At 41.3% G+C, this 23,922-nt stretch overlaps 1 protein-coding gene across 7 annotated transcripts in view; it reads left to right on the top strand.

The window, feature by feature from the left end:
* The window catches only part of LOC137645997 (solute carrier family 35 member C2), a 132,164-nt gene that overhangs the window by 83,534 nt on the left and 24,708 nt on the right, over positions 1 to 23,922 (top strand). For 6 of the 7 annotated variants that reach the window (XM_068379120.1, XM_068379121.1, XM_068379124.1 and 3 more), the window contains 2 exons: positions 11,709 to 11,837; positions 16,679 to 16,854. In XM_068379120.1, coding sequence (XP_068235221.1) covers positions 11,709 to 11,837; positions 16,679 to 16,854 — 305 coding nt within the window. Of the gene's footprint in view, positions 1 to 11,708; positions 11,838 to 16,678; positions 18,395 to 23,922 lie in introns of those variants that run through there. The other variant, XM_068379122.1, reaches the window with a different exon arrangement.

Raw genomic sequence — 23,922 nt, forward strand, 5'->3', positions numbered from 1 at the left:
CAAGAAGGGAGACAGGGAGAACTGTAACAACTACCGGGGAATATCACTATTAAGCATCGCGAGTAAGATTTTCGTTCGGATTCTTCTTGACCGCATCCTTATTCTCGCAGAAGACGTCCTGCCAGAGTCCCAGTGCGGCTTTCGACCATCCCGCGGGACCATAGACATGATCTTTTGTGCGCGACAACTACAAGAGAAGAGCCTCGAACAACAACAGCCCATAATGTTCATCTTCTGGGATTTGAAAAAGGCCTTCGACAAAGTACCTCGACCTGCCATGTGGGCTGTCCTCAAAAGATATGGCTGCCCACCCGATTTTGTCAAGCTGGTGCGTGCCCTCCATGACGGAATGGTTTGGAGAGTCTGCCACCAGAACTCTCTTTCAGACCCTTTCCCCATCAACGGCGGCCTGAAGCAGGGCTGTGTTCTGGCTCCGACGTGTTTCTCGCTATACACCGCAGCAATGCTCAACGAGATTCCCCCAGACACACCCTCAGTCGACCTACGTTTCCGCATGGATGGAGGCGCTTTCAACCTCGCTAGACTCCGCGCCAGAACCAAGACCACCTTGTGTGCAGTGCGAGAAATGCAGTATGCTGACGACAATGCCACCCCAGGTCAGACAGCAGAGGACCTGCAGTCGTTAGCTGATGCATACAACTCTGCTTACGAACGTTTTGGGATGCAAGTCAACTCAGACAAAACCAAGACCCTCGTCCAACATCCACCAGGACTGATGTTCCCCAACTTCTATACCACAGTGAATGACCAACCGTTAGAACAGGTGGACCAGTTCTCCTACCTAGGGAGCATCCTAACATCAGCTCCCACAAGCAAAAAGGACGTGGAGAACAGGATCAGGGCAGCCCACTCTGCCTTTGGCCGACACAACTGCCGCATATTTAACAACCACGCACTAACAATGACCACCAAAATAATGGTGTTCAGGGCAGTAGTCCTCTCCACGCTCCTGTATGCATGTGAAACATGGTCGCTATATAGAAACGATCTTAAAAACCTAGAACGCTTCCAACAAATGAAACTGAGGCAGATCTTGAAAATCCCCTGGGAGAGCCACACCACCAACATTGAAGTCTTAGAACGTGCCTCGCTGACCAGCGTGGAGGCCACCATCATCCACCACCGCCTCCGCTGGATAGGACACGTGCATAGGATGGATCCATCTAGGCTCCCAAAGAAAATATTCTACGGAGAACTGACCCAGGGCACCAGACCACGAGGAGCCCCGAAAATGCGCTATAAAGATCAACTAAAGCGCACCCTGGCTCTAACTGACATCGATCCTTCCTCATGGGAAGAAACAGCCAGGGACAGGAAAACCTGGAGGAGTACAGTACACCATGGCACCGTGGACTTCGAGGAGAGGAGGAGACAAAATGAGGAGGCTAGGAGGAGAAGAAGGAGAGAGCGATTAGAACAGCCCCGCCCACCACCTACCCTCCCTTGTGAACACTGTCCGCGACTCTTCCACCACAGACTAGGACTTAATTGCCACATCAGGCATAAGCACCCACCCCACAGATAGGAGGCTGATGGCTAACGACAGAACCCAATACTCGGACACGAGTGGGCGCCGACGACGATTTTATCAATATTTTATTACTATCTGTCATTATTCCATTTTGTTTTATAGGATATCATATGCTCTATCAATGCATTTTTGTATTCTATTTTTCAATTTTGGAAGCATTTTACCAATCGAGAAGTACTTAAAATTTTGTCTACCTTTGGTTATGATCAGCTGATCTGAAAGTGCCGCTACCTACCTTATCAATATATGGTGTACATATGTATGGCATATATTTTTTTCTTTTATAATTTTTTAACTTATTAGAAATATCCTCATGAGTATTACATCAGTGCCAATATGTTACGGGAAATCAGTTTCCATACAGTTCGTCTAATCAGAAATAGTTTTACAATAGCTCTTTCTCTATGCGTGAGTGTGTGTTCGCTCTCGCAATCGCATACGGGTAGTTCATTTTTAAAGCTTCGTTCAGTATTCAATTTTTAGTTCAACATTAAGCCTTCATATTTCATTACACGTTATTGTGTTTAATTGTGGTTTATTAAAACACGTTTATATTTTATTTCTCAATTTCTTGATCATGTCAATAATCAACAAATACTTTTGATTTACTTTCGGTTGGCATCAGCTGATCTCAAGGTCACGCTGCCGTATTACGATTGTGTGCACATATAGTACCAGTAACACTGATTTATATGATTTTCTTGACATTCGAAATCTCTTCATAATGAATATATATCAGCGCCAATATGTTATGGAGTATCACATTCTCCATACATTTCGTATATAGACCTTATTATCAGTTATAAAAGGAATGCGCACTCTCTCTCTCTCTCTCTCTCTCTCTCTCTCTCTCTCTCTCTCTCTCTCTCTCTCTCTCTCTCTCTCTCTCTGTGTATTTTGATTTTTAATTCAGTTAAATCTTCATATTTCTTTGAAAATTGTTGGAAAATTCTTTATATCATTATTTGATGTTTCGATTATGGAATAGTACTAATGCATCGGTAGGAAATCACTTGATTTGCCTCTCGCCTTCCGCCAGAAATATGACGTCATCAGACTTTTTCTTAAATTTACAGTAAGCTGTACTAATCTCATAACTAATGATACAGACCACTAAAACACTTGATATCGTTACTCTGTGTTTCGATGATGGGAATGTTGTAACACAATGAAAGGAAATCATTCGGTTTGTCAGCGCGCTTTCGCCAGATACATGACGTCACAAGACACGTGACATAAACTCTATGAAGAATGACTTGCTAAATATGTAAATTCATTTCCTTTTTTCTTGCAAGAAATGAAAAGAAAATACTAACTTACAAAGCAAAAGTATTTCATTTTTATAATGTAAAAGGAAATAAATTATTTTCAAGAAAATATTCGTCCTATTCGTATACTTTCTTTAGATAAACATCGATCTATTATCAGAGATTAAATACAGTATAACTAGTGTACAGTCAAATTTACACTACGTAGTACTCATAACAACTGATACAGACCCACAAAATACTTTGTATCATTACTTAATACTGTATTTCGATAATGGGAATACTAATATTAATCGTTAGCCTATTGGAAAGAAATCACTGAATTGCCTGGTAGCTTTCCGCTGGTGATATGATGTCACCAGACAGGTAATATGAACTCGACAGATATCAAAACTTTTAATGTATTTTTTACTGAAAATAAATACTGAATATTAACAATAAAAGAAAATAATAATTCAACAAGATAAATCAGTTTATTTTTATACAAGAAAATAGATTATTTTCAAGGAAATATTCGTCCTATTTCCAATAGACTTGCGACGTCATCAATCTGAAAAAATTGTCATAAAGTGTAATCGTCATAAGTCGCATAGGTCGTAAGTCGAGCGTTACCTGTAGTTAATTGTCTCAGCTGAATTAATTAATTGTAATTCTTGTTTTGTTGCAGTTTTTTTTTTACACTAACGCTCTCCTTATCCCGTCATGTTGGCCAGGGAATGGGCTGTGCAGTCCTTAATTTGTGTCTGTTTTCTTGGTGGACGCCTCTCCCATCCACGGACTAGGTGCTCCTCCTGATGGAGTTTTTTGTTACATAATTTGTTTTACTTTTCCTCAGTTAGCGATGCCATTCTTCTTCGTTCAGCTAAAATAGCAGACCTAGAATAGCAGTCCCGTACATTCCTGGTGAATCTGCTGTCACTGAGCATCACGTTCCTGTTCTCCTGTGCCTGTGGCAGATCCTGATCAGCGCATCATTTTCGAGGAACTAGCTCCAGCTATGTTTTCTCAAGTAGCACTCGTTGAAGACCTTCAACTTGAACAAGGCTTGTTGATGGGAAGCAAAGAGCGCTGTCCGGAGGTCCGCCTCCAGGACTTGGACTACTTTCCCTTCCGAGGGAGAATTATCCTCCCCAGGTGTTGGGTTGTCCTCCTATCCGAAGGAGAACTTCCTTTCATCTTCTACTTTACATCGCCAACTGCTGTTGCTGCTTCTTTGCCAAAGACTACACTTCCTCCATGCTGAGTCGACTCTTCTTGCTGATCTTCCTGCTCCTTCGGGGGTTCGTCACTGTGGTCGTTGACACTACCATGCTTTGCCTTAGAGGTGCCTCTCCGGCTCTTCAGCCTCGTCAACGCAGCTCTTCTCTTCGGAGAATCCTTCTTATTCTGATTTTACTGGTTCCCAACGTTCGCCTTTATCTTCAGACTCTACTGCTTGTCAACATATCCTGGTTCATGACGCACTGTCAAGGTCTCATTTGCAAGCCTCTTCTAGGGATGTTTGTCCTTCTAAAGGGCACATCCCGTCTCCAGATCATTGTTCGGCTGTTTGTCAACCAGCTGCAGCTTGTCTATATCCGATCATTGACCTCCAGTCTCACCGATCGCTGATCTCCAGCTCGCTGATAGCAATCGTCAGTTTGGTGATTGTCAGTTGGCCGATCTCCTACTGATCCCCGATCGTCAGCTCACCTATTACTAGCTCGTCTTACTCCGATTGTTGACCTCCAGTCTCGCCAATCGCCGATCGCTAGCTCACAGATTGCTAGCTCGTCATTTTGCGATCGTCAACTTCCAGTCTCGCTGATCGCTAATATCCTGCTCACCTATAGCCAACCGTCAGCTTGCTAATTGCTAGCTCGCCAATCGCCGGTTGCAAACTCATCTTTCTTCGATCGTCGACCTTCAGTCTCGCCAGTCACTGATCTCCAGCTCACTGATAGTCAGCCAATCTTTAGCTTGCTGATCACTGATCCCCAATAGTTGGCTATTGCTAGGTCGCCGATCACAGATCGTTAGCTCAACTCTCCGATCGTCGAACCATACTTAATCGTCCGTTTGTCGATCGCCAGCATTCCGAGCATCGTCTCAGATCTCCGAGCGCTGAGCTCCAATCTCTGGCTCGCCGATTGCCAACTAGTCGATCGTCGACCATACTGCTGTTCCTCAGCTTATCCAATCATCTGCTGGCTTGCCTATATTGTGGCGTTCCAATCGTGAGCTTGCCTATCGCCAGCTCAGTAATTGCCAGGTTAGCAATTGCCAGGTCAGCGATCGTCAGCCTACCTTGCCAGCCCGACGATTGCAAGATCAATGATCGCCCATCGCTAATCACCATGTCGGTCACCGATTGTCTGCTCACGCTTTCACCAATCGTTGATCTCAAGCTCGCCAATCACCGATCGCCAATGGGCATCTTGCTGATCGCCTTTTGCCTGTGACCTCAGACTCTCCAAGATCTTGTCGTTCGCCAGCCTTATGGCTCTCAGACCAACTCTCCTCACCACCTGCTCGTCAACGAACTCCGGTTTGTGACTCTCGAGCTGGTTCCAGCCACCCGGTTGCTTATCCTTCACTGACCCATTAGCATGCAGCCGTTTGCTGTTCGGCAATGATCAACCGCTCGTAGGCTTATCTAGCGGTTCGCCGCTCATCCCCACCGATCGACGGCAAATTACCGCTCACCAGCTGACTAGGGAGCCTTCGACTGCTCGTCAGTTACTATCTGTTCGCTGTTTGCCAATGTAAGCCATTCGCCGCTTGCTAATGGTTAGCCATTCAGTGCTTGCCAACGGCCGAGGGATCACAAAGTAGTCTCGAAACCCGGGGAGGACTCCATCCTTTCCTCTACAGGTGGCCAACAGAAGTCTGTAACACCTAGACCTTTGGTGCTAGAGGCGTTCTTTTCTCTGAGTAAAGAGTCTAGGGACCTTAAAAAGTTCTCATCGAGGACTACAAAAACCGCTGAGGGGGTCAAGCAGTCCATGTTTGGCCTCTTCAAGAATGACAAAACAGGACAGCAGTAATGGACAACAAGATGACTAAAAAGCCCTTTCCTGCTAAGGGCAAGAAAGGCTCAAGTCCTCCCGTGGAGAGAATATGCACCTCGAGACTGAACCCTGGACAATCTCTATGGTACATTCAGGATATCGCATCCCATTCACTCATCTCTCCCTCCATAGGTCAAGACCCCAGCATCAACGAGCTCCTAGGTGAAGGGATCCGCAAAGGAGCCAGATGGCCCTTCGTGCCGAAGTCCACTGTATGTTGGAGAAGGTTAGACAAGCAGTAAGGCCTCAGGACTTCATATGCATGCAGGACCTAAAGGATGCATACTTTCAGATCCTAATCCATCTGTCTTTAAGGAAGTATCTTGAGTTTCAGTCTTGACGATAAGAAATAACAGTTCAAGGTGCTGTGCTTCTGTCTCTCCACAAGCACCCCAGGTCCTCATGAGAGTGTTCGATCTAGTGTCATCCTGGAATCATAGAATCGGTATCCATCTCCTTCGTTTCCTGGACAACTGGCTGATTCTAGCAGACTCGGTGGCAACCCTTCGTCAGCACTGAGACAAAATTCTGAGGCTTTGCCAAAATCAGGGGACCATGGTAAACCTCGAGAAGTCATCCCTGCTTCCCACTCAAAGACTGGTATACCTCGGAATGATAGTAGACACCAACCTCTGCAATGCCTTCCCATCAGCCGTCAGGTTAGTGAGTCTGAGGAAGGTCGCGAGACCTTTTCTCAGGTGAGAAGAGCTCCTAGCCCAGAGGTGACTATATCTCCATGGACATCAATTATCTCTGACCCGTCTATTTATCAGATGCCGCCTCAGAATATGATCTCTCCAATGGCAAGTAAAGCCCAACTGGAATCAGGCATTCTGATCCCCACGGGATCAGAGGAATGGATGAATCTCGAGTGGTGGGTGGCAGATGAGAATTTGCTGAAAGGTGTAGATCTTCTCGTCCTTCCCCTGTTTTCCGACGCATCAAAAGAAGTTGCTGCCCCTCTTGCTGCATCACACGACCTCAGGCCTTGGTCAGAGTTCGAAAAGTATCTTCTCGTAAATCTCTTAGAGATGAAGGCCGTCTGCCTGGCCCTTCAAAAGTTCCATCAGTTTGTGGTGGGTCACTCAGTGGTGGTAATGACCGACAACACTACAGTAGTGGCTTATATCAACAAGCAAGGAGGTACTTTTTCACAGCCCCTATCCCATGTAGCAGTAGAGATACTGAGATGCACTGAAGTCCACTCTGTCTCACTATCTGCTTGCGTCATTCCCAGAAAAAGGTATGTGCTCACCAACAACCTGAGCAGAGCAACTCCGATAGTGGGTACCGAATGGTCTTTGAATCATCTAGTAGCCAACAAAGTCCTGAGTTTGTGAGGTTCTCCTACGGTGGATTTGTTCGCAACATCCCTGAACTTCAGGCTTCCGTTATACTGCTCCCCAGTCCGACACCCCAAGGCTCTGTAGCAAGATGCATTGTAGCAACGGTGGGACAACATCAACGTTTACACATTTCCCTCATTTTGTCTGATGAGAAGAGTACTCAACACGACCAGAACATCGGTCAACCTCTCAATAATCCTCATAACTCCGCTATGGTATCCTGCAGAATGGTTTCCTGACCTCCTACAGCTCCTGTTGTAACTTTCGAGAAAACTTCCTCCACGACACGATCTACTCAGACAACCACATACCAACATTTTCCATAAAAGAGTAGCTTAGCTACATCTTCACGCCTGGAGATTATCTAGCCTCTCCTCACTCAGAGAGGATTTTTGCAGCAAGTTGCAAAGAGGATGTCTGGATATCTGCAAAGATCGTCAACATCAGTTTACCAGGCAAAGTGAATGTGTTAGGTGGTTGATGTCATAGAAAGGGTACCTCTCCACTTGATGCCACTATTCCAGCAATAGAGGAGTTCTTTGGGTATTTGCTGGAGGAACTGCACTCTTCAGTAAAAGGCTATTGCTCAGCCTTGCGTGTCTCCTTTAAACTAAAAGGAATGGACATTTCCTCATCCCTGGAACTTTCCCCCGTCATATGGAGTTACGATCTTACTTGTCTTCATTCTGAAGTGAGACTTCCTCCTTGGAATGTGATTCGGGTTCTTCAGTCCCTAAAGAGGCCTCTCTACAAACCATTATGGCAGGCAACAGATCACCACCTTACATGAAAGACGGTGTTCCTACTCGCCTTGGCTTCGGCCAAATGAGTCAACGAGCTGCATGGTCTCATATGAAATTGTCCTTTTAAAGGGAGGGGCAGAGGTAAGCTTCAGCTTCGTCCCTTTTATTTTTTTGCCAAGACTCAGAATCCAAGGGTTTCGGATCCTAGATTTGATTTCTTCCAGATGATGAGGCTCAGGTCTGAGCAAAGTGAAGCTCAGTCACAGGTGTGTGAGTTAAAGGGATAGCTAGCAATCCCCCTAGCAGAATGGATAGTTAACCCTTGCTAAATTCTAATGGCTCGTCCTGTCAACTTCGCCGAAAGTTATACCCCTATAAATCACTACAGGTTTGTATCTTTAAGAAAAATACAAATTATTTACAAATTTGTGATATTATCATGCAGTCCTCGCCAACTTAAAAATAGTGAGGTTCGGCCCATAGTTGATGAACAGTTGCCTATGCCTGCTTTAGTCTTTCCTTGTGACCACGAGTGCCATGACCTCCACTGCATAACTAGCAGAATGGATGGTTAACCCTTGCTAAATTCTAATGGGGCCCCTGTGGCCGCGGGGTCATAAAAACAATTAGAATAGCGCCAACGTTATCCCGTTAGAGGCGACTAAAAGGGAGGGGACGAGGGGGTTGGGAACCCCCTCTCCTGTATTTACAATCCTGTAAGACATCAGCAAAGAGGTGGAGCTGGGGGGAGAGAGACTGCTCCCCGCACTCTAGTTTTGGGGTGTTTGAATGTGCGTGGATGTAGTACAATAGAGAGTAAAAGATGTGAGATTGGAAGTATGTTTAGGAATAGAAGGATGGATGTATTGGCCTTGTGTGAGACAAAGATAAAAGAGAAGGGTGAAGTGATGTTTGGTGAAATGTCTGGTAGAGTGTCTAGGATTGAAAGGGGAAGAGCAAGTGAGGGTGTGGCTTTATTGCTGAGTGAATGGATGACAGGTAAAGTAGTGGAATGAAAGGAGATATCATCTAGGTTAATGTGGGTAAGGGTTATGTTGGGTAGGGAATGTTGGGCTTTTGTCAGTGCGTATGGGCCAGGTAGTGAGAAAAGTGAAGAAGAGATGAATGAGTTCTGGAATGAATTAACTAGGTGTGTAGAAGGACTGGGTAGAAGGAATTATGTAGTTGTCATGGTGACTTAAATGCTAGAGTGGGCGCTGGAGAGATAGAAGGTGTCATTGGGAAGTATGGAGTACCAGGTGAAAATGAGAGTGGTGAGAGACTGGTAGATATGTGTGTGGAGCAAGAGATGGTGATAAGTTCTAGCTTTTTCAAAAAGAAAGATAAAAACAAGTATACATGGGTAAGAGTGGCTAACGGTATGTCTGATCATTTTTTGGTGGAAGGAAAATTAGTTGCAGCAAAAGAGTTGGGGAATAGAGTAAGTGAATGTAAAAGGGAGCTAGTGAGGGTTGAAGAGCTAATAAAACCGGGGGTAAAAATTAAATATCAAGAAAGGTTGAAAATGGCATATGACGAAGAAAAAGTAAAGAGAAACTGGTAATTTAGAGGAGGAGGGGAAGTTAGTTAAAGAAAATTTTGTTGGGATTGCAAGTGATGTGTGTGGCAAGAAGGTTGTTGGAGGCAGCATAAGGAAGGGCAGTGAATGGTGGAATGAAGGAGTGAAGGTAAAAGGGGAAGAGAAAAAGAGGACTTTTGAAGAATTGCTGCAGAGTAATAGTGTAGAGAAGTACGAAAAATATAGAGAAAAATGTGGAAGTAAAGCGCAAGGTAAGTGAGGCAAAGAGGGCAGCTAACCTGAGGTGGGGTCAGGGATTGGGTCATTCATATGAAGAAAATAAGAAGTTTTGTAAAGAAGTGAAGAGAGTAAGGAAGGCTGTCTCAAGAATTGAAGAGACAGTAAAAGATGGAAATGGAAGGTTTTTAAAAGGAAAGGAGGCAAGGAAAAGGTGGGTGGAATATTTTGAAAGTTTACTGAATGTTGAGGATAATGGGGAGGCAGATATAATTGCTGTTGCAGGTGTTGAGGTGCCGGTGATGGGAGATGAGAATGAGAGAATGCTGCTCCCTCCGGTGCCTTAGATGATCGCGGAGGTAGCAGCAGTAGGGGATTCAGCGTTATGAAGCTTCATCTGTGGTGGATAACAGGGGAGGGTGGGCTGTGGCACCCTAGCCGTACCAGCCGAACTCAGTTGAGTCCTTTGTCAGGCTGGGAGGAACGTAGAGAGGAGAGGTCCCCTTTTTTGTTTCATTTGTTTGATGTCGGCTACCCCCTAAAATTGGGGAAGTGCCTTGGTATATGTATGTATGTAAATTCTAATGGCTCGTCCTTTCAGCTTCGCCGAAAGTTATACCCCTATAAATCACTACTGGTTTGTGTCTTTAAGAAAAATACAAATTACTTCCAAATTTGTGATATTATCATGCAGCCCTCGCCAACTTGAAAATAGTGAGGTTCGGCCCATAGTTGACGAAGAGTTGCCTATGCCTGCTTTAGTCTTTCCTTGTGACCACGAGTGGCATACCTCCACTGCATAATGGGTTTGAGCAGATCAGCCTCAAGTGTTAGCTGACTGGAGAGGGCTTACCTTTGTAGACACTATAACAGGAATTGCTTACCTGTACAACTAAATACCACTCACTGCAATAGTTGGTAATGTTCATGATTATGTTAATCCAGGCCAGTGAGTTAAGATGGACTGGAACATACTTGGCAATGTTCCCCATGTGGGTGACTTCCCGTCCCTTGGCTGTATTTTTTAATTAACTCCCACCACAACTGAATTCAAAGGTGTTTCTTTCCGGAAACAATTGTGACTAGCATATTGGACACATCTGGGTGGTGATTGACTGGAACATGCTCGGCAATTTACCCCATGTGGGAGACTTCCCGTTTCTTGGCTGTATTTCTTAATTAACTCCTACTACAACTGAATTCAAAGGTGTTTCTGCCAGGATACAATAATGTGACTGGCATATTGGACATGGTTGGGTTTCCTCTAGTAAGGGATTATTTTTATCCTAGAGACGCAGTATTGTAGGATTACAAACTTTTAAGTCCCAACAAAATGATTACATGATGTCTTGTACTTGTATGTTTTGTAGATTGCAAACCATGTTTTACTTTCTGGGTTTTTTACTCCTCATAGTACAGCACAAGAATTTGTAGGACCATTGCTTTGTCACCTGATTTTTTTAAGTGTTCTTGCGGATCTATCAGATCTCAATATGATTAAGGATTTCCTTTGAACAAATGAAAAGTTCTTTATAATAAAAATAGTTTTCATACAAGCTCATTAATCATATAAGGAAGTGCCTACTGTACCTCCCAATCCTTTATAGACCAATATTAGATCTCATGTATGCAATAGGAGTTTGGTGGCTACTACTGATCGATTGTGCTTAGGTGCTCATACTTATATAGTCACTTGTGGGTATCCTTTTCTTCCATGTTCAATCACAATAGCAATTTGGGTCCATTGTGATTAAGTGGCTTGTATGGAAATTATGATCTATTTTGTTTTAATAGGCTTGTTTTGAACTTTCTTCTTTTATTCAAATAGTGTACATGTTTCAAGGGTGTATCAATTTTTTAAATGTTGAAGCTCTGAACTGTCAGTACATTGAAAGTTGTGTACTGTATCTCATCATCAATGGGTAAGAGGAAGTATAATGATATAAAGTTTTTTACAATATATGTATTATTTATTTTTTTTTTTTTATTTCAGGTATCCGAGTATTTGGTAGTCTGTTACACATCATCACTAACATTTTCAATCTCTGGTGTAGCAAAGGAAATCATTACGCTTTCATTGGCAGTCTATATAGATGATGAGCATCTTACTGTTATAAATATGGTAAGGATGATTTTTGTTGGGGAAATTTTATTTTTTAAAGTAAGTGCAATGAATATTGTAAAGTGCCCTCAGAAATAACAAAGTTTATGTTTAATTCTACCTAGAGTTTAGAGAAATCATTACAATCTCTGGAGACAAGAAGCAGAACATCATCTTCCTATAGTTCAATGTCATTGCAGCAAGCTACCCTTGCATTACCCCAATTATCTTTTTTGCAATAGTATTCATTCTATTCCCTTTAATGCCATTTTATTTTTTTATTACATTTTCAGCATTTATATACTGTATTTTCCTGTCTATATGTTGTTTTCCAACCTTTACCCATCTAAACTACCCGTACTCTGAGATGTTTATCTCTAAAGCCCATTGAGTCAGTTCCCAAAACATGTTTGTTCCTGCACTAACAAACCTTCCATTGTTTACATAGGACATATCTTTTGGCAAAGCTGGAAGGTAGCCAATAGACTGAAAAGAAGATGCGAGGCTGCAGTCCTATTTTTCCACTGTTGTGGGTCGGTACGGGGTGGCGGGGGCCGGGTTCCTCACCTCAGCCACCTATCTTTACTTACAGCTCGCAGAGCTGCCTCACTTCCTTCTTTTGGCTGGTTGAGATCGGAAGTGTCCTCTCTCCACTTCTTCTCAAGGCTTTGCCATTAGACGTACAACCATTGCTTTACGTGCTTTCTTTCTCCTTTCAGGTGTGTGTTCTCTTTCTTCTAACGCTCCCTTGCGAACTTGTCCTGGTCGGAAAGGTTGCCTCCTTGCGGCACCTTCATGTCCTCAGTGTACACAGACGCCTATCTGCTGTGTCCCGCCTGCCGAGGTTGTCGCTGCAAGCAGGCTTTGCCAAGCGAGATCGTTCTCCCCTGGAGTCTAACTCTGCTGGGAAAAGACCTCGAGCTGCTTCTTCCTGCACCACTCGATCGCTTCCTGAAGCTTCTCCTCGCCCAACTTCTTTTAGGAGTTTGTCGGGTAGGAACGCAGACCAACTTACCTCTTGGCAACCTAGGGGTACGGGTGGGGGGGGGGGTATTGATGCTTCCTCTAGTGAAGGATCTCCACCTCCAGCCACTGGGGAGCCTTTTTCCCTTGCACATGTGCTGCAGGCCTGACTGTCTTTGGGGGTTTCTGCTCCCCCTTCAAAGGAGACTCCTCTGCAACTCCATCAGCGTGGCGCGAGGAGAGAACTGTCCCCTGTGACAACTACATCTTTCGCCTTGAGCCTTTATGAAGTCCACCTTGATCGCTCTCATTCGCCCCCATAATGGCCTCCTGCTCACAATGTCCCTGCTCGGTTAACCCTAATTTAAACCTCTTATCTTTTCACAGAGATTGTTCCAGCTCACGTGCGCTACCCCAGCAAGATGACGAGATTAGACAGAACGATCTTCCTCCTTCAACGAGCGCTCTACCTACTCGATTTTCCCTTGGACGAGAGACAACATCTTGGCCTGTAGGAGGATCACCTTTACGAACTTTACGCTCACCGGAACCCTGTTCACTAGTTTCAAGAGATCGTTCACGATCTAAGCGTTCGTCCCATGGGCGTTCGCATTCTAGTGCTCATGCCATAAAAACAGGTAGGTTATCACGGTCTGGGCGTAAGTTTCCTAGGAGACACTCCTGATCTATGGCGCAATGCTCCAGATCAAGAGCTTCACGGTCAAGCACAAGTTCATCTTTGCACTCCTCCTCCAGAGACTGGCGATCACGAGCCTCCCGCTCATGATCACAATAACAGGCATCACGATCACGGGCTTCGCGCTCTCAATCACAAGCGTCACGCTCACAATCACAAGCGTCACTCTCAAAGTCTCATGCTAAGTACTCGCGATCAAGACGATCTCAATTGTGAGGCAAGCATTCTAGATCATGAGTGAATCGCTCACGATCAAAAGAGCGTCCCTCCCAATGATCATGATCTAAACGCTCTACATCGAGGAGGTCCTCCTCCATAGGACACCATAGACGCGCGCTCTCCATCCACGCACAGCGCTACATGTCCTGACCCTCATCTCAATCAACCTCGGACCGAACAAGGAAATGAGCAAGACCAACCCTCAGAGAAGCCTCTGTCAAGACTACCTCCATTGCTATTCAAAGCCTGGGGTTGGGGTGTCTTTTCAAAGTATTCGCCTACGCAACGCCTCTCTACCAATTCTGCTGCACCTAAATGCTCTCCCACCCAGTGCGTTGCCCCCACGTGGAGGCTCCCACCATCCCCCTCTAGTAAGTCCATCTGCTGAACAGGCCAGTGTCTCGCAGGCCGAGACCACAGTTTCGCGAGCTACGAATGACCTAACATCCTCCGCTACTGACAGCTCTAGCTGCAGACCAGTCCCTTTTCCAGAGGGTTTTAAGAAACCTCCCAATAACTACGCTAATGTTCCTATCTCTCCTGATCACCCAGTGAGGATCACCAAAAAGCATCTCATGATGCCTGATAAGCTTCCTTCAGATTCTGGCCCCTCTAAACTCCATCCTAAAAGGCAGTCTCCTCCTAAGGACTTCATAAGGAAACTCCCAACTTGATTTGGGCCGGAGAGCTTCCTTCCTTTGTCATCTCTGCAGAAGCTGCTGTGGTTGCGCATTCCATCTGCCCAACCCCCTCCTCGTCTTCGAGCTACTCCTCATATACTGTACCTCTGTACAAATCATCTTCATCCTATGCGGACGGTCCTTCGGACCCAAGGAGAAGGTCTGTTCAGAGTTCTGTTCCTTTGGTATTTAGATCAACACCACCTTAACCTAGCGCCAAGAAAACACAGGACTCTGCAGCTGACCCACTTACTGGACTTTTTCCCTTAAGTCCGGTCAAGTCAGGTGAAAGGATAATGACTAAGCAGAGAAGGAGGATGAAATGTGTCACACCACCACATTCGGATATTATCCATCCGCGTTCTAGTAGGAACATTAGTTCTCCTTGGGAGATCACCATCTGCCCCTTTGACCCCAAGCCCATAGAAATTGTTCCTCTAGATCAACGTCCTGTATCTCTCCCCTTTGAGGAGGAGGAAGTCATGGCTCCCAAACCGCAGAAGCCTAAGGAACTGCAAGTTTCTTCAAGGAAGTATTTCAGGTTCATACAAGAGGATAGATACTATCAGTTCAATGTTCTCTATTTCTGTCTCTCAACAACACCCCAGGTCTTCACCTGTCCCCCTGAAGTCTTGCTTGCAATGGAAAGTGAGGCAGTTCTGCGAGCTGTGAGTAGAAATATGGGGCTAGGGTATCACCAGCCACTCTCTACTGACTCACAATAGTGGGAAGGTAGGGTTGCCACCTTGCATTTTCTTTCCAGTCTATTGGCTACCTTCCATCTTTGCCAAAGGATATATCCCATGTAAACAACTACTGTACAGGTTTGCATTAGTTAGGGAAAAATACAAATTGTTTCCAAATTTGTCATCATGTAATTTAAAAATCTCTCCAACAATATTTGGCTATCCCTTTATTGCTGGAGGTATAAAGCAGGTCAGTGCATTATTTAGGAAATTGTGTGCCCTTGTGAAGTTTATCACAACTCATCAGCGTCATCTCATTATCTGTCTAACTTTTCTCCAGTCCTAATAATTTAAAATTCATTGCAAAAGAACTTAATTTTATAATAATTATAATAAGTTAATATCTTATGAAATTGAAGACATTAAATCTGTTCCTCTTCATACTAAGTATTGTAATTACCGACTAACTAGATCTACAAATTACCCTATTACCAACTTGACTATTGGATAACAGTCATTAGTCATTATTGTTTTTATGATGCAAGCAACTCCAGTTTTGAATTCTTCCAGTAAACCCGTTACAATGGAGTGAGTTTGAAGTCGTTGAGGCAGAGAGAAGTTTAGTCATAATAGATGTTTGTTAATTTTTGATAAATTCCATAAAACTGACAGCTATTTTATGTTTTTGGAGAAGTGAACTGCTCAGCAGATGCAAAGCAGGAGTCCATAAAAGATTTGGAAATGTATTAAAAGATTTCACTTTTGTGCTCAGCTACAACAAGCACTGATGTACTGTTACGACCTATCTAAGACCTTTGATCTTTTTCTTTTTCTCTAGAGAAGTGAATAGTTTATTGTTAGCTTTTTATCAGTAGTGGAATTGAACCAGTAATTTTGTAAATACTGAGGAAAGGGTTACTTCTGTAAATGATTTATGACAAAACTGGCTGTACCCCCACGTACTGTACACAATCTGCGCTGCTTTTATGATGCATGATTGTTCACAATTATCCCTATGTGTTGAGTGTAGATCACTGTCTCCCTTTGAGTGACAGGCTTATTCCTTGAGGAAGAAGAAGCCTAACTCGCCTCTGGCATATCTTTGGCAATACCCAAAGTAATGCCAAAAAGAGTGTATATGTACCTCCTTGCTCTCTTCATCGAGTTAGCCTGTCTCGAAAGCTTCTATGTATACGCCTCTGGCTCAATCTTCAGGGAGTATGCTTTAGGAGGAGGAAGAACTCTGCTCTGCATTATCAGTTTTTTCAGGATTTGATGGAATGTGGAGAGTTCCCCCATTGATCGCTGTACACCATCATGTGCTGGAAGCTCTCTCCCATAGCCGTGCAGAACGTTGATGATGAATTTGACCTAAGGGACATGTCTTTGATTTCAGATTGTCTTCTATACCAATCAACCTCCATGATTACTGTACATAGCTTATATGTAGCAGACTATTTTTTTATTTACTAACTTAGTTTTTATTCATTGCTGTTGCATAATCTTAAGCTTTAGTAAAACCTTTATGCCATGTTAGGTTTTAACTGCAAATAGCAAGTTGCTCTCAGATCATGTTTCTTTCTGTTGTTACTAACTTGGTGTTTTTCATATTTTCAGACGGGATTGTTTTTATGCATCATAGGTATTACTTTGCATGTTGTCCTGAAGGCAATTTACCCAACGAAGCCAGCAACTCAGCAGAGCATAAATTCACATCATAACGAAAACTACTCAAAAGTACCACTGTTATCGGATTCGGAAGAGGAGGAGGAGGAAACTGAGGTGTACTCAAGGTAGTTGAATATTTATAAAAAAAAAAAATGTGTAAATCTAATCAGCCCAGTTGTATCTGTGTTGTATGTATGTGGTATGGTCAGTTTTGCTGCCGTCTGCCATCTTTTATTGATGGAGTTTCAGTATGCAATTATGATGGTCTGGTTAAACTATCATTTATAAAGAACAAAATCTGTAAGTTGACAGATTCGTTATATGTTTCTTTGCAGTGTAAGTATGCTGTACTGTATTCGAAAATGATTCAAGTATTTTCAGGTTGGAACTGGTTGGTATGTTGTACTTCCTCATGTTTACCTTGCTATTTGTGTTTTACTTCCTTGCAAAAATTTCGTAATCATATTTAACAACATTTGTTATATTTCCGGGGAGTTATATAAAGATTTTAATTATGACATGAACAAAAGAAAAAGAAAGATTAAGAATTTATACAATTTAGATAATAGATTATTCTTAAAAAGTAGTTTCATAAAGCTTATAGTGTTGAAATATTTTCATCAAATATTTTTAGAGGAACTTATCTTGTTACCTACTGTTTCTTAAAAACAGTCAATCTTGTATTTTTTATTTGAAAAGTCTGATTTATTCAAATTATCTCAAAGGTTGGGTTAGATGTAACTAACCACATAATACTGTAGTCACTTATCATTACACTGGCTTAAAATCACTATCTATTTTACATGCAATTTGTCGTAATGAAATACTCTGTACTTCATTTCTTAATCCACATTGTATAGAAATCACCTTATTGCAGAATTTATAAGATAGAATATTTCCAAACATTTACATGCATAGTTCATCCAATGAAGGTCACCAGGGAAAAAGTAAGACTCCCAAACCTTTCCTATACGTATTTGTTTATACAAAGCTCAGTTGTATCCAATCATACTGAAATTCCTTGTTGCTGTATAGATATGTCATTCAAATGTAGTCAAATAAAAAAAAAACAGTTCTTGGGATCAAAGGCCTGATGGTGGTGTGCTGTTACGTGTACAGTAGTGTATTAATCACTTCTGAAGTTAATTACAAAGCTTAGGATTGCGACCGTCATGTACATTCAGTATTGTGGTGTCTTCAGTAACCACTGGTGGAAAGAAAATAGGTATCATTAGAATTTGACACTGGTAAGTTTAGATAGATGACATTTATTTGGAAATCGGAACGTTTCATAGTATTTAGGGTTTTTTCAGACTTGTATAAAATTTGGTATGTTATATAGTTTCATAATTTTTTTACTTTATCTCTTGAGAAAAAGTAACTAACAAAATGTGCTTTTTAAGCTGAGTGAAATCAACATAAGTTGTAATTAGGTTTTTTGCCTATTTGAAAACTTTAAAATTTCCTTTACCAGTTTATGTCTTATAAACAATATGATTATTGTTGGGTTTTTGTGTTTCAGTTTATAAACTATTTCCATTGAATTTTTTTGGTTACTGGTCGTACAAAACAGTTTGTATAATATTTTCTAGTTGATTACAAAGTAATTGTAATTAAATATTTAGATTTTCCAAGAAAATGGAAGGAAATTAAAAGTAGCAGCTGGCAAACTTTATTTAAAGGTATTCAATGAAGAATATAGTGCAATAGATTTTATTCATTCCATAATATGGATGTGAATAGTTTTCTATCATAACCCGTTACATCTAGGTCACATACATTTAAGGAAATTTTCCTTTCTGTGCTTGATGCAGATTTGAAAATTACCATCCACGAGAAGTTTTCCAAGAAACCCTGCTTCTGTCAAGTTAAAGGATTAGCACCCCTAAATCTTTGTTTATTGTTCTTGGTTAACAGGCATCTTCATGAGTTTTATAAGTGACTTAATTGTTCAAGTCATAATGTTCCTGAGCTTGGTTGGCTTTCTAAAAAATAGAATACAGAATGAAACCAGCAGTGGTGGGGACAAATGAAAAGTAGTGCATGAGATCTGTTAATTTCTCCAGCTTTAAAGTGTTTTTGTATCAGTAATTTGGATTTGAAAACATCTTGAAAAATCTCCAAGCTTATAGATCTGACTGATAAGGAAGACAGTTGCCCTCGTTCTTGACAACTGTACAATAAGAATTGGAGATCATCAAAGATAAACACTTTGCCCTTTGCTGTATATTTTAGTAATAGTAATAGGTGATCCTGTAAAGTTGTGCAGAAAAAGAGGTTCAAATGAAACTAATATATGCACATGACATGTGTTAATATAATAAACTGAGGAAAAGGTCATTGGAATGTGGAAAAAGTGTCAGAGTGGAATAGAGATGAATTAAATATCAAAGTCAACTTCAGCAAAAAGAAGCCTATGGTAACTAGGAAGGAAGCAATGGGAAAAGTGCAGTCAGGAAAGGTTTCATGTGACTGGTGTTTGGGTAACTGTGTACTGAATATAACATATGGTGTTACAAGAGATTTTCATGAAAACAAAACATTCATGGAGTAAAAACTATGTTGATACCCAAAATGTATTTCCATGAGCAAATTGGAAAGAGAAAGATTTGATGTCTGTATTGTGAAGATGGGCAGATCTTACAAAAATATACAGCATGTGTGGTAACTTTGGGAATAACTGGAATATGAAGCAAGAGTTGAGAGGGCATTGAGAAAAAAATGTAGAGGTTGCATGGGTGAAGTGGAGAGAGAAAAACAAGAGTTAAATAAAAATGTCTGAAGTCTGAAGAAAGCAAAAACATGGTTGGCTCTATAGGCCTGCAATACTTTCTGCAGCTAAAGACATGGACTCCTAAGAAAAAGTTTATCAATAGAATGTTTATGGCCAAGTATTTTATTTAGAAATTACTCTACAGTATAGATATGATAGTGGCTGGGATATGTGTCCTTTAGTATGAAAATGAGCAGATAGACTGAGATAGTAATGACATTCTATGAGAAAAAGAATATGGATCAGTTGGTCAGAAAGGCAATAGATATGGAAGATACTGGAGTGCTATGCAAGAAAACATTAAAAAAATAAGTAGATCTAATGAAAGTGTAGGCTGCATGACTGCAGAACAGAGGAGAGGAGAGAGAAGTTCACAACTAACCCCATAAAGAGACAAGGTGATATAAAACATTTTATGAAAACAATGAAATACAGACTTGCAAGGTGGCCCAAAAGGATTTGCCTTTCAGTGAATGGGAAAATGTAGCAAGATACAATTAAAAATTGTGCAATTAGTTTGGAGGAGACAAATTAATACTGCACCCTTGTTAACAAATTAGTAATGATGCCTCACAATGTGAAATTAATTAGTTCTTTGGTGGCTTCCATACCATGATTTTTTCGCATGGTGAGTCGTCTTTTACATATAAATAGCCTAATTCGTTCCAGGCCCTACCAAAACACCACATTAAATGTTTATAGTAAGGCTAAACTCAATCAAACAAAACCATTTGGCTAATTCAATAATAATGTGTAAAGTAAATGTATTAGAGAAAAGAGTAAAACAAAGCAATAATAAATGGAAAATACAGTAACAAAACTATGGAACCTTACCTTTGGGGTGAGGCGATGTCCGAGAGCAAAGTGGCGGGCTGGTAGAAGAGGATGACAAACGTCAGAAAACATAAACACTCAATTTTACAAAACAGATTAATGAATTAATTTTAAGAAACACAAACAAATGGCAGAAAATATTAACACAACTTTACGATAAACTTAAAGTTAAATTCCTTGTTTTTTTACCTTTTCCTGATTTTGTATTATTTTGTACTTTACGTTTTGTATTTTCTAAGTTTGATTATGTATTTTTTTCATCACTGCCTCTTTTCTTTCTTTTTGGATCACTTTGAACGTCCTCCTCGCCCACTAGCACTAAAGGCCTCTTTTTGAAAAAAACTGTCCAAGGAAGCTTGTTTCTGCCTGCTTCTTAAAACGTTCCTGAAAAGACTCAGCTAAATGTCATTTGAATATTCAAGCACACAACCCGTGACAATTTTTCTGGGTGTCTCTTCGACAAAAGCTGCCATTTTATGGTAGCAAGCTAGAGCCTCCTTAATTTCTGCCATGTTCATAGGGTCATCCTCCTCCTCCTCGCTGCTAGAGAACTGTTCTTGAACTTTGTTCAGTTGCACGGCTTCCAACTCCTTCAGGTCATCCGTCGTAAGTTCCTCTAGGTGCTCCTCGAGCTCATAAACGTCCCGAGTCTAACAATCTCGGCAACCTCAGATTGAGTAACGGGTTCAGGATCGTCAACTTTTTCGGAATCGTCTTTGGCTTGAGCTTGGCCTACGTGGAAGCCCTCTAAATCTTGTGCGGAGACAGCATCAAGCCACAGCTTTTTCCACGCAGAGTTCAAGGTACGCCTCGAACTCTCCCGCCATGCTTTATCGATGATTTTGAGGTATATCACAGACTCGAAATGCTCCTTCCAAAATTCACGAAGGGTGAGGTTTATGCTCTCAGTGATTTTGAAGCATCTCTTGAAGAGATGTTTCGTGTAGAGTTTCTTAAAGTTGGAAATCACTTACTGGTCCATGGGTTGGAGGAGATGGGTGGTATTAGGTGAAAGATAGAGAACCTTGACGAAGGAATACTCTGCTAGGATATCTTCCTCAAGGCCAAGAGGGTGAGCAGGGGGCATTATCCAACACCGGCTGGCATTTCAGGGGGAGGCGCATTTTCTCTTCTAAAGATTTCTTCACAGTAGGGCCGAAACAAAGGTTTACCCACTCAGTGAACAAGATTCATGTTACCCAGGCTTTGGTATTAGACCTCCACATCACCGGAAGCTTCTCCTTCATCACCTTATGGGCCTTGAAGGCTTAAGGAGTCTCCAAGTAATACACCAGCAGGGGTTTCACTTTACAGTCCCCACTGGCGTTTGCACAGAGTGCAAGGTTAAGTGGCGCTCTTACCGTACCTCCTTTGTAGTTCAAAACATTTTTCACAATGTGAGTCTGAAAATTTTTGGCATCTCATTTCGCAGCACAAAAATTTCGTAAGCAGAATCTTTCGTATCGAGAAATATAACTGTACCATTGCATTGAACTGAGCAGGAATGGTTTTTCAACCTTGTTAACTGTAAAAAGTCACAAGGGGATTGTCCTTGTTATTCAAGTTTTTTAAGAAATAATAATTCCATTTAAGGAGATTTTTATCAAAATTCTCAATTGTAAACCTTAAATCATTCTTATCTTTGGTGCTAGATGAGTAACACAATTCTTATCTTGACAAAGAAAGGGAGATATTCTTAATATCCATATCCTTTTGCTAAAAAGATCTTTTATAGTGCACTAGTCACTGAATGTGTTTTTGTTTGGATACATTTTAAGAGAGATAGTGACTTAAAGGTTTGATCTGTCTTTAACTCTCCCAATCATGTATGTTTAACTGCTCCTAGTCCTGGACACTGTTTAACTTGTATTCTATTGTAATATCAAATATTTACCTTGTTATTTTAGTAAACCAATACTGCTCTGATATTAAACACACCCCTCTGCTTGTTGGCTGAAGCCACGATTCTTACTTTAGTTATGATGAAATTGTTTTATCTTAAGTGAGTTCCATGTTTCGTTACTGTACCAGTTTTTCCATGGATTTATGGCCTTCCACATTTACTTTTCTGTATAGCATAGCTTTTATGGTTAGGATTCTGCATTAAAGATAGACACAAAGTCTCATTAACTTTTGGTCATTCTCAGCTAATGTTTTACATTGGCTCTGTAGCTTTTATGGTATTTTTTTTCTTTAATTACCTATCTGTCACATGCCTGAGTTGCTGCACATCATCTTCTAATTTATGACTGATGTGGATCACAGTAACCGAATTATCCAGAGCCTTAGTTGTAGATTTGGATACAGCCATAGCTAGGCTTGTTGAACATCAGTCTCCCAGTTCATCCATAGAAATCCAGGTTTTTAAAGAATTCTAATCCTCCCTCCCTCCCCTTGCATAGTGGTGAAATGGGTTCTTAAAATTCATGACAATGAGATAATGAGAATAAGGACAGCCATGCGCTCACCAGGCAAAAACATATTAAGGCAGCAGCTTCACAGGGATGGGTGGCGCAACATGGGTCAGCTTATCATTCTAATGGGGCGAGTCAAAGAAATTTTCTACTTTAAATTACATAATTGAGGCTGTTGCTTTCAGAGGAGGAACAACAAGTAAGTGTTGAAATAGTTTACGTTAGTCTAAAAATTATCATGATAGGTGTGATGGGATTTTTCTACCATTTTGAGAGACCAATTCAATAAGAAAAACAATAGAAAGAATACTATACAGCAACAATGAACAAGAAACATTGATAAGGTCACATGTGATCAACATAAAGTACCAACCACTGTTAATTAGAAAATCAAACATCAGTACTAAATAGCAAGTAGAACCTTACAGAATTATTAGTCTTCAAAGACCATTGACTAGTTCTTTAAGACAGAAGTAGCGAAGTCTTCTAAGACCCACAAATACATAGACAAATAAATATTCAAATATAGTTGTCATGTGTGACACATGATTACTTTAGGATAGATGGGTTAGAGAAAGTAATTTATAAATTAGAATAAGGAACATGTAAACTTTGATGCGAACATGTTTCTCTTAAAGTTGGGCACCAAGAAAAGAAATATTACAATAATATTGTTCTCACTCAACAGATGTGATTCTTGCCCTCCTGGTAAACCTGGTCATTAGTTGACTTCTCCTGTGGATATTTTTTCCGATCTATCGAAAGGTTTAGACAAATTTTCCTTTAGTTGTGTGATGTGTACTTAAATGCTTCCTCCACTCAGAAGGAATCTGCTTAAAAAACAAGAACAAAAAATTTTGGTATTGTTTAATAGTGTTGGTTATTACTGATATGAAGGCTATTTTCCCCTGTAGTGGAATTTTTAAAATCAAGAATGCACTTGTTCTTTGATGCTGAATCAGTTATCTTTATGTTATTGTCATGTTGAATGTAGGATTGCTCATTTGATATATAAGAATTTATAACTTAGCTGATTGGCAGCTAATGCACTGTGCTGTAGTATCATCAGTAAAATTATAATAATATTTATGCACTATAAAATAATTTGGGCTTGTCATTGGTCTCGCTGAAACCCCAGAACTTAAAATGATCTAGTTTATCTTGCATGAAAT

The sequence above is a fragment of the Palaemon carinicauda genome, chromosome 8, assembly GCF_036898095.1.
Source record: "Palaemon carinicauda isolate YSFRI2023 chromosome 8, ASM3689809v2, whole genome shotgun sequence".
Taxonomy (NCBI): Eukaryota; Metazoa; Arthropoda; class Malacostraca; order Decapoda; family Palaemonidae; genus Palaemon; species Palaemon carinicauda.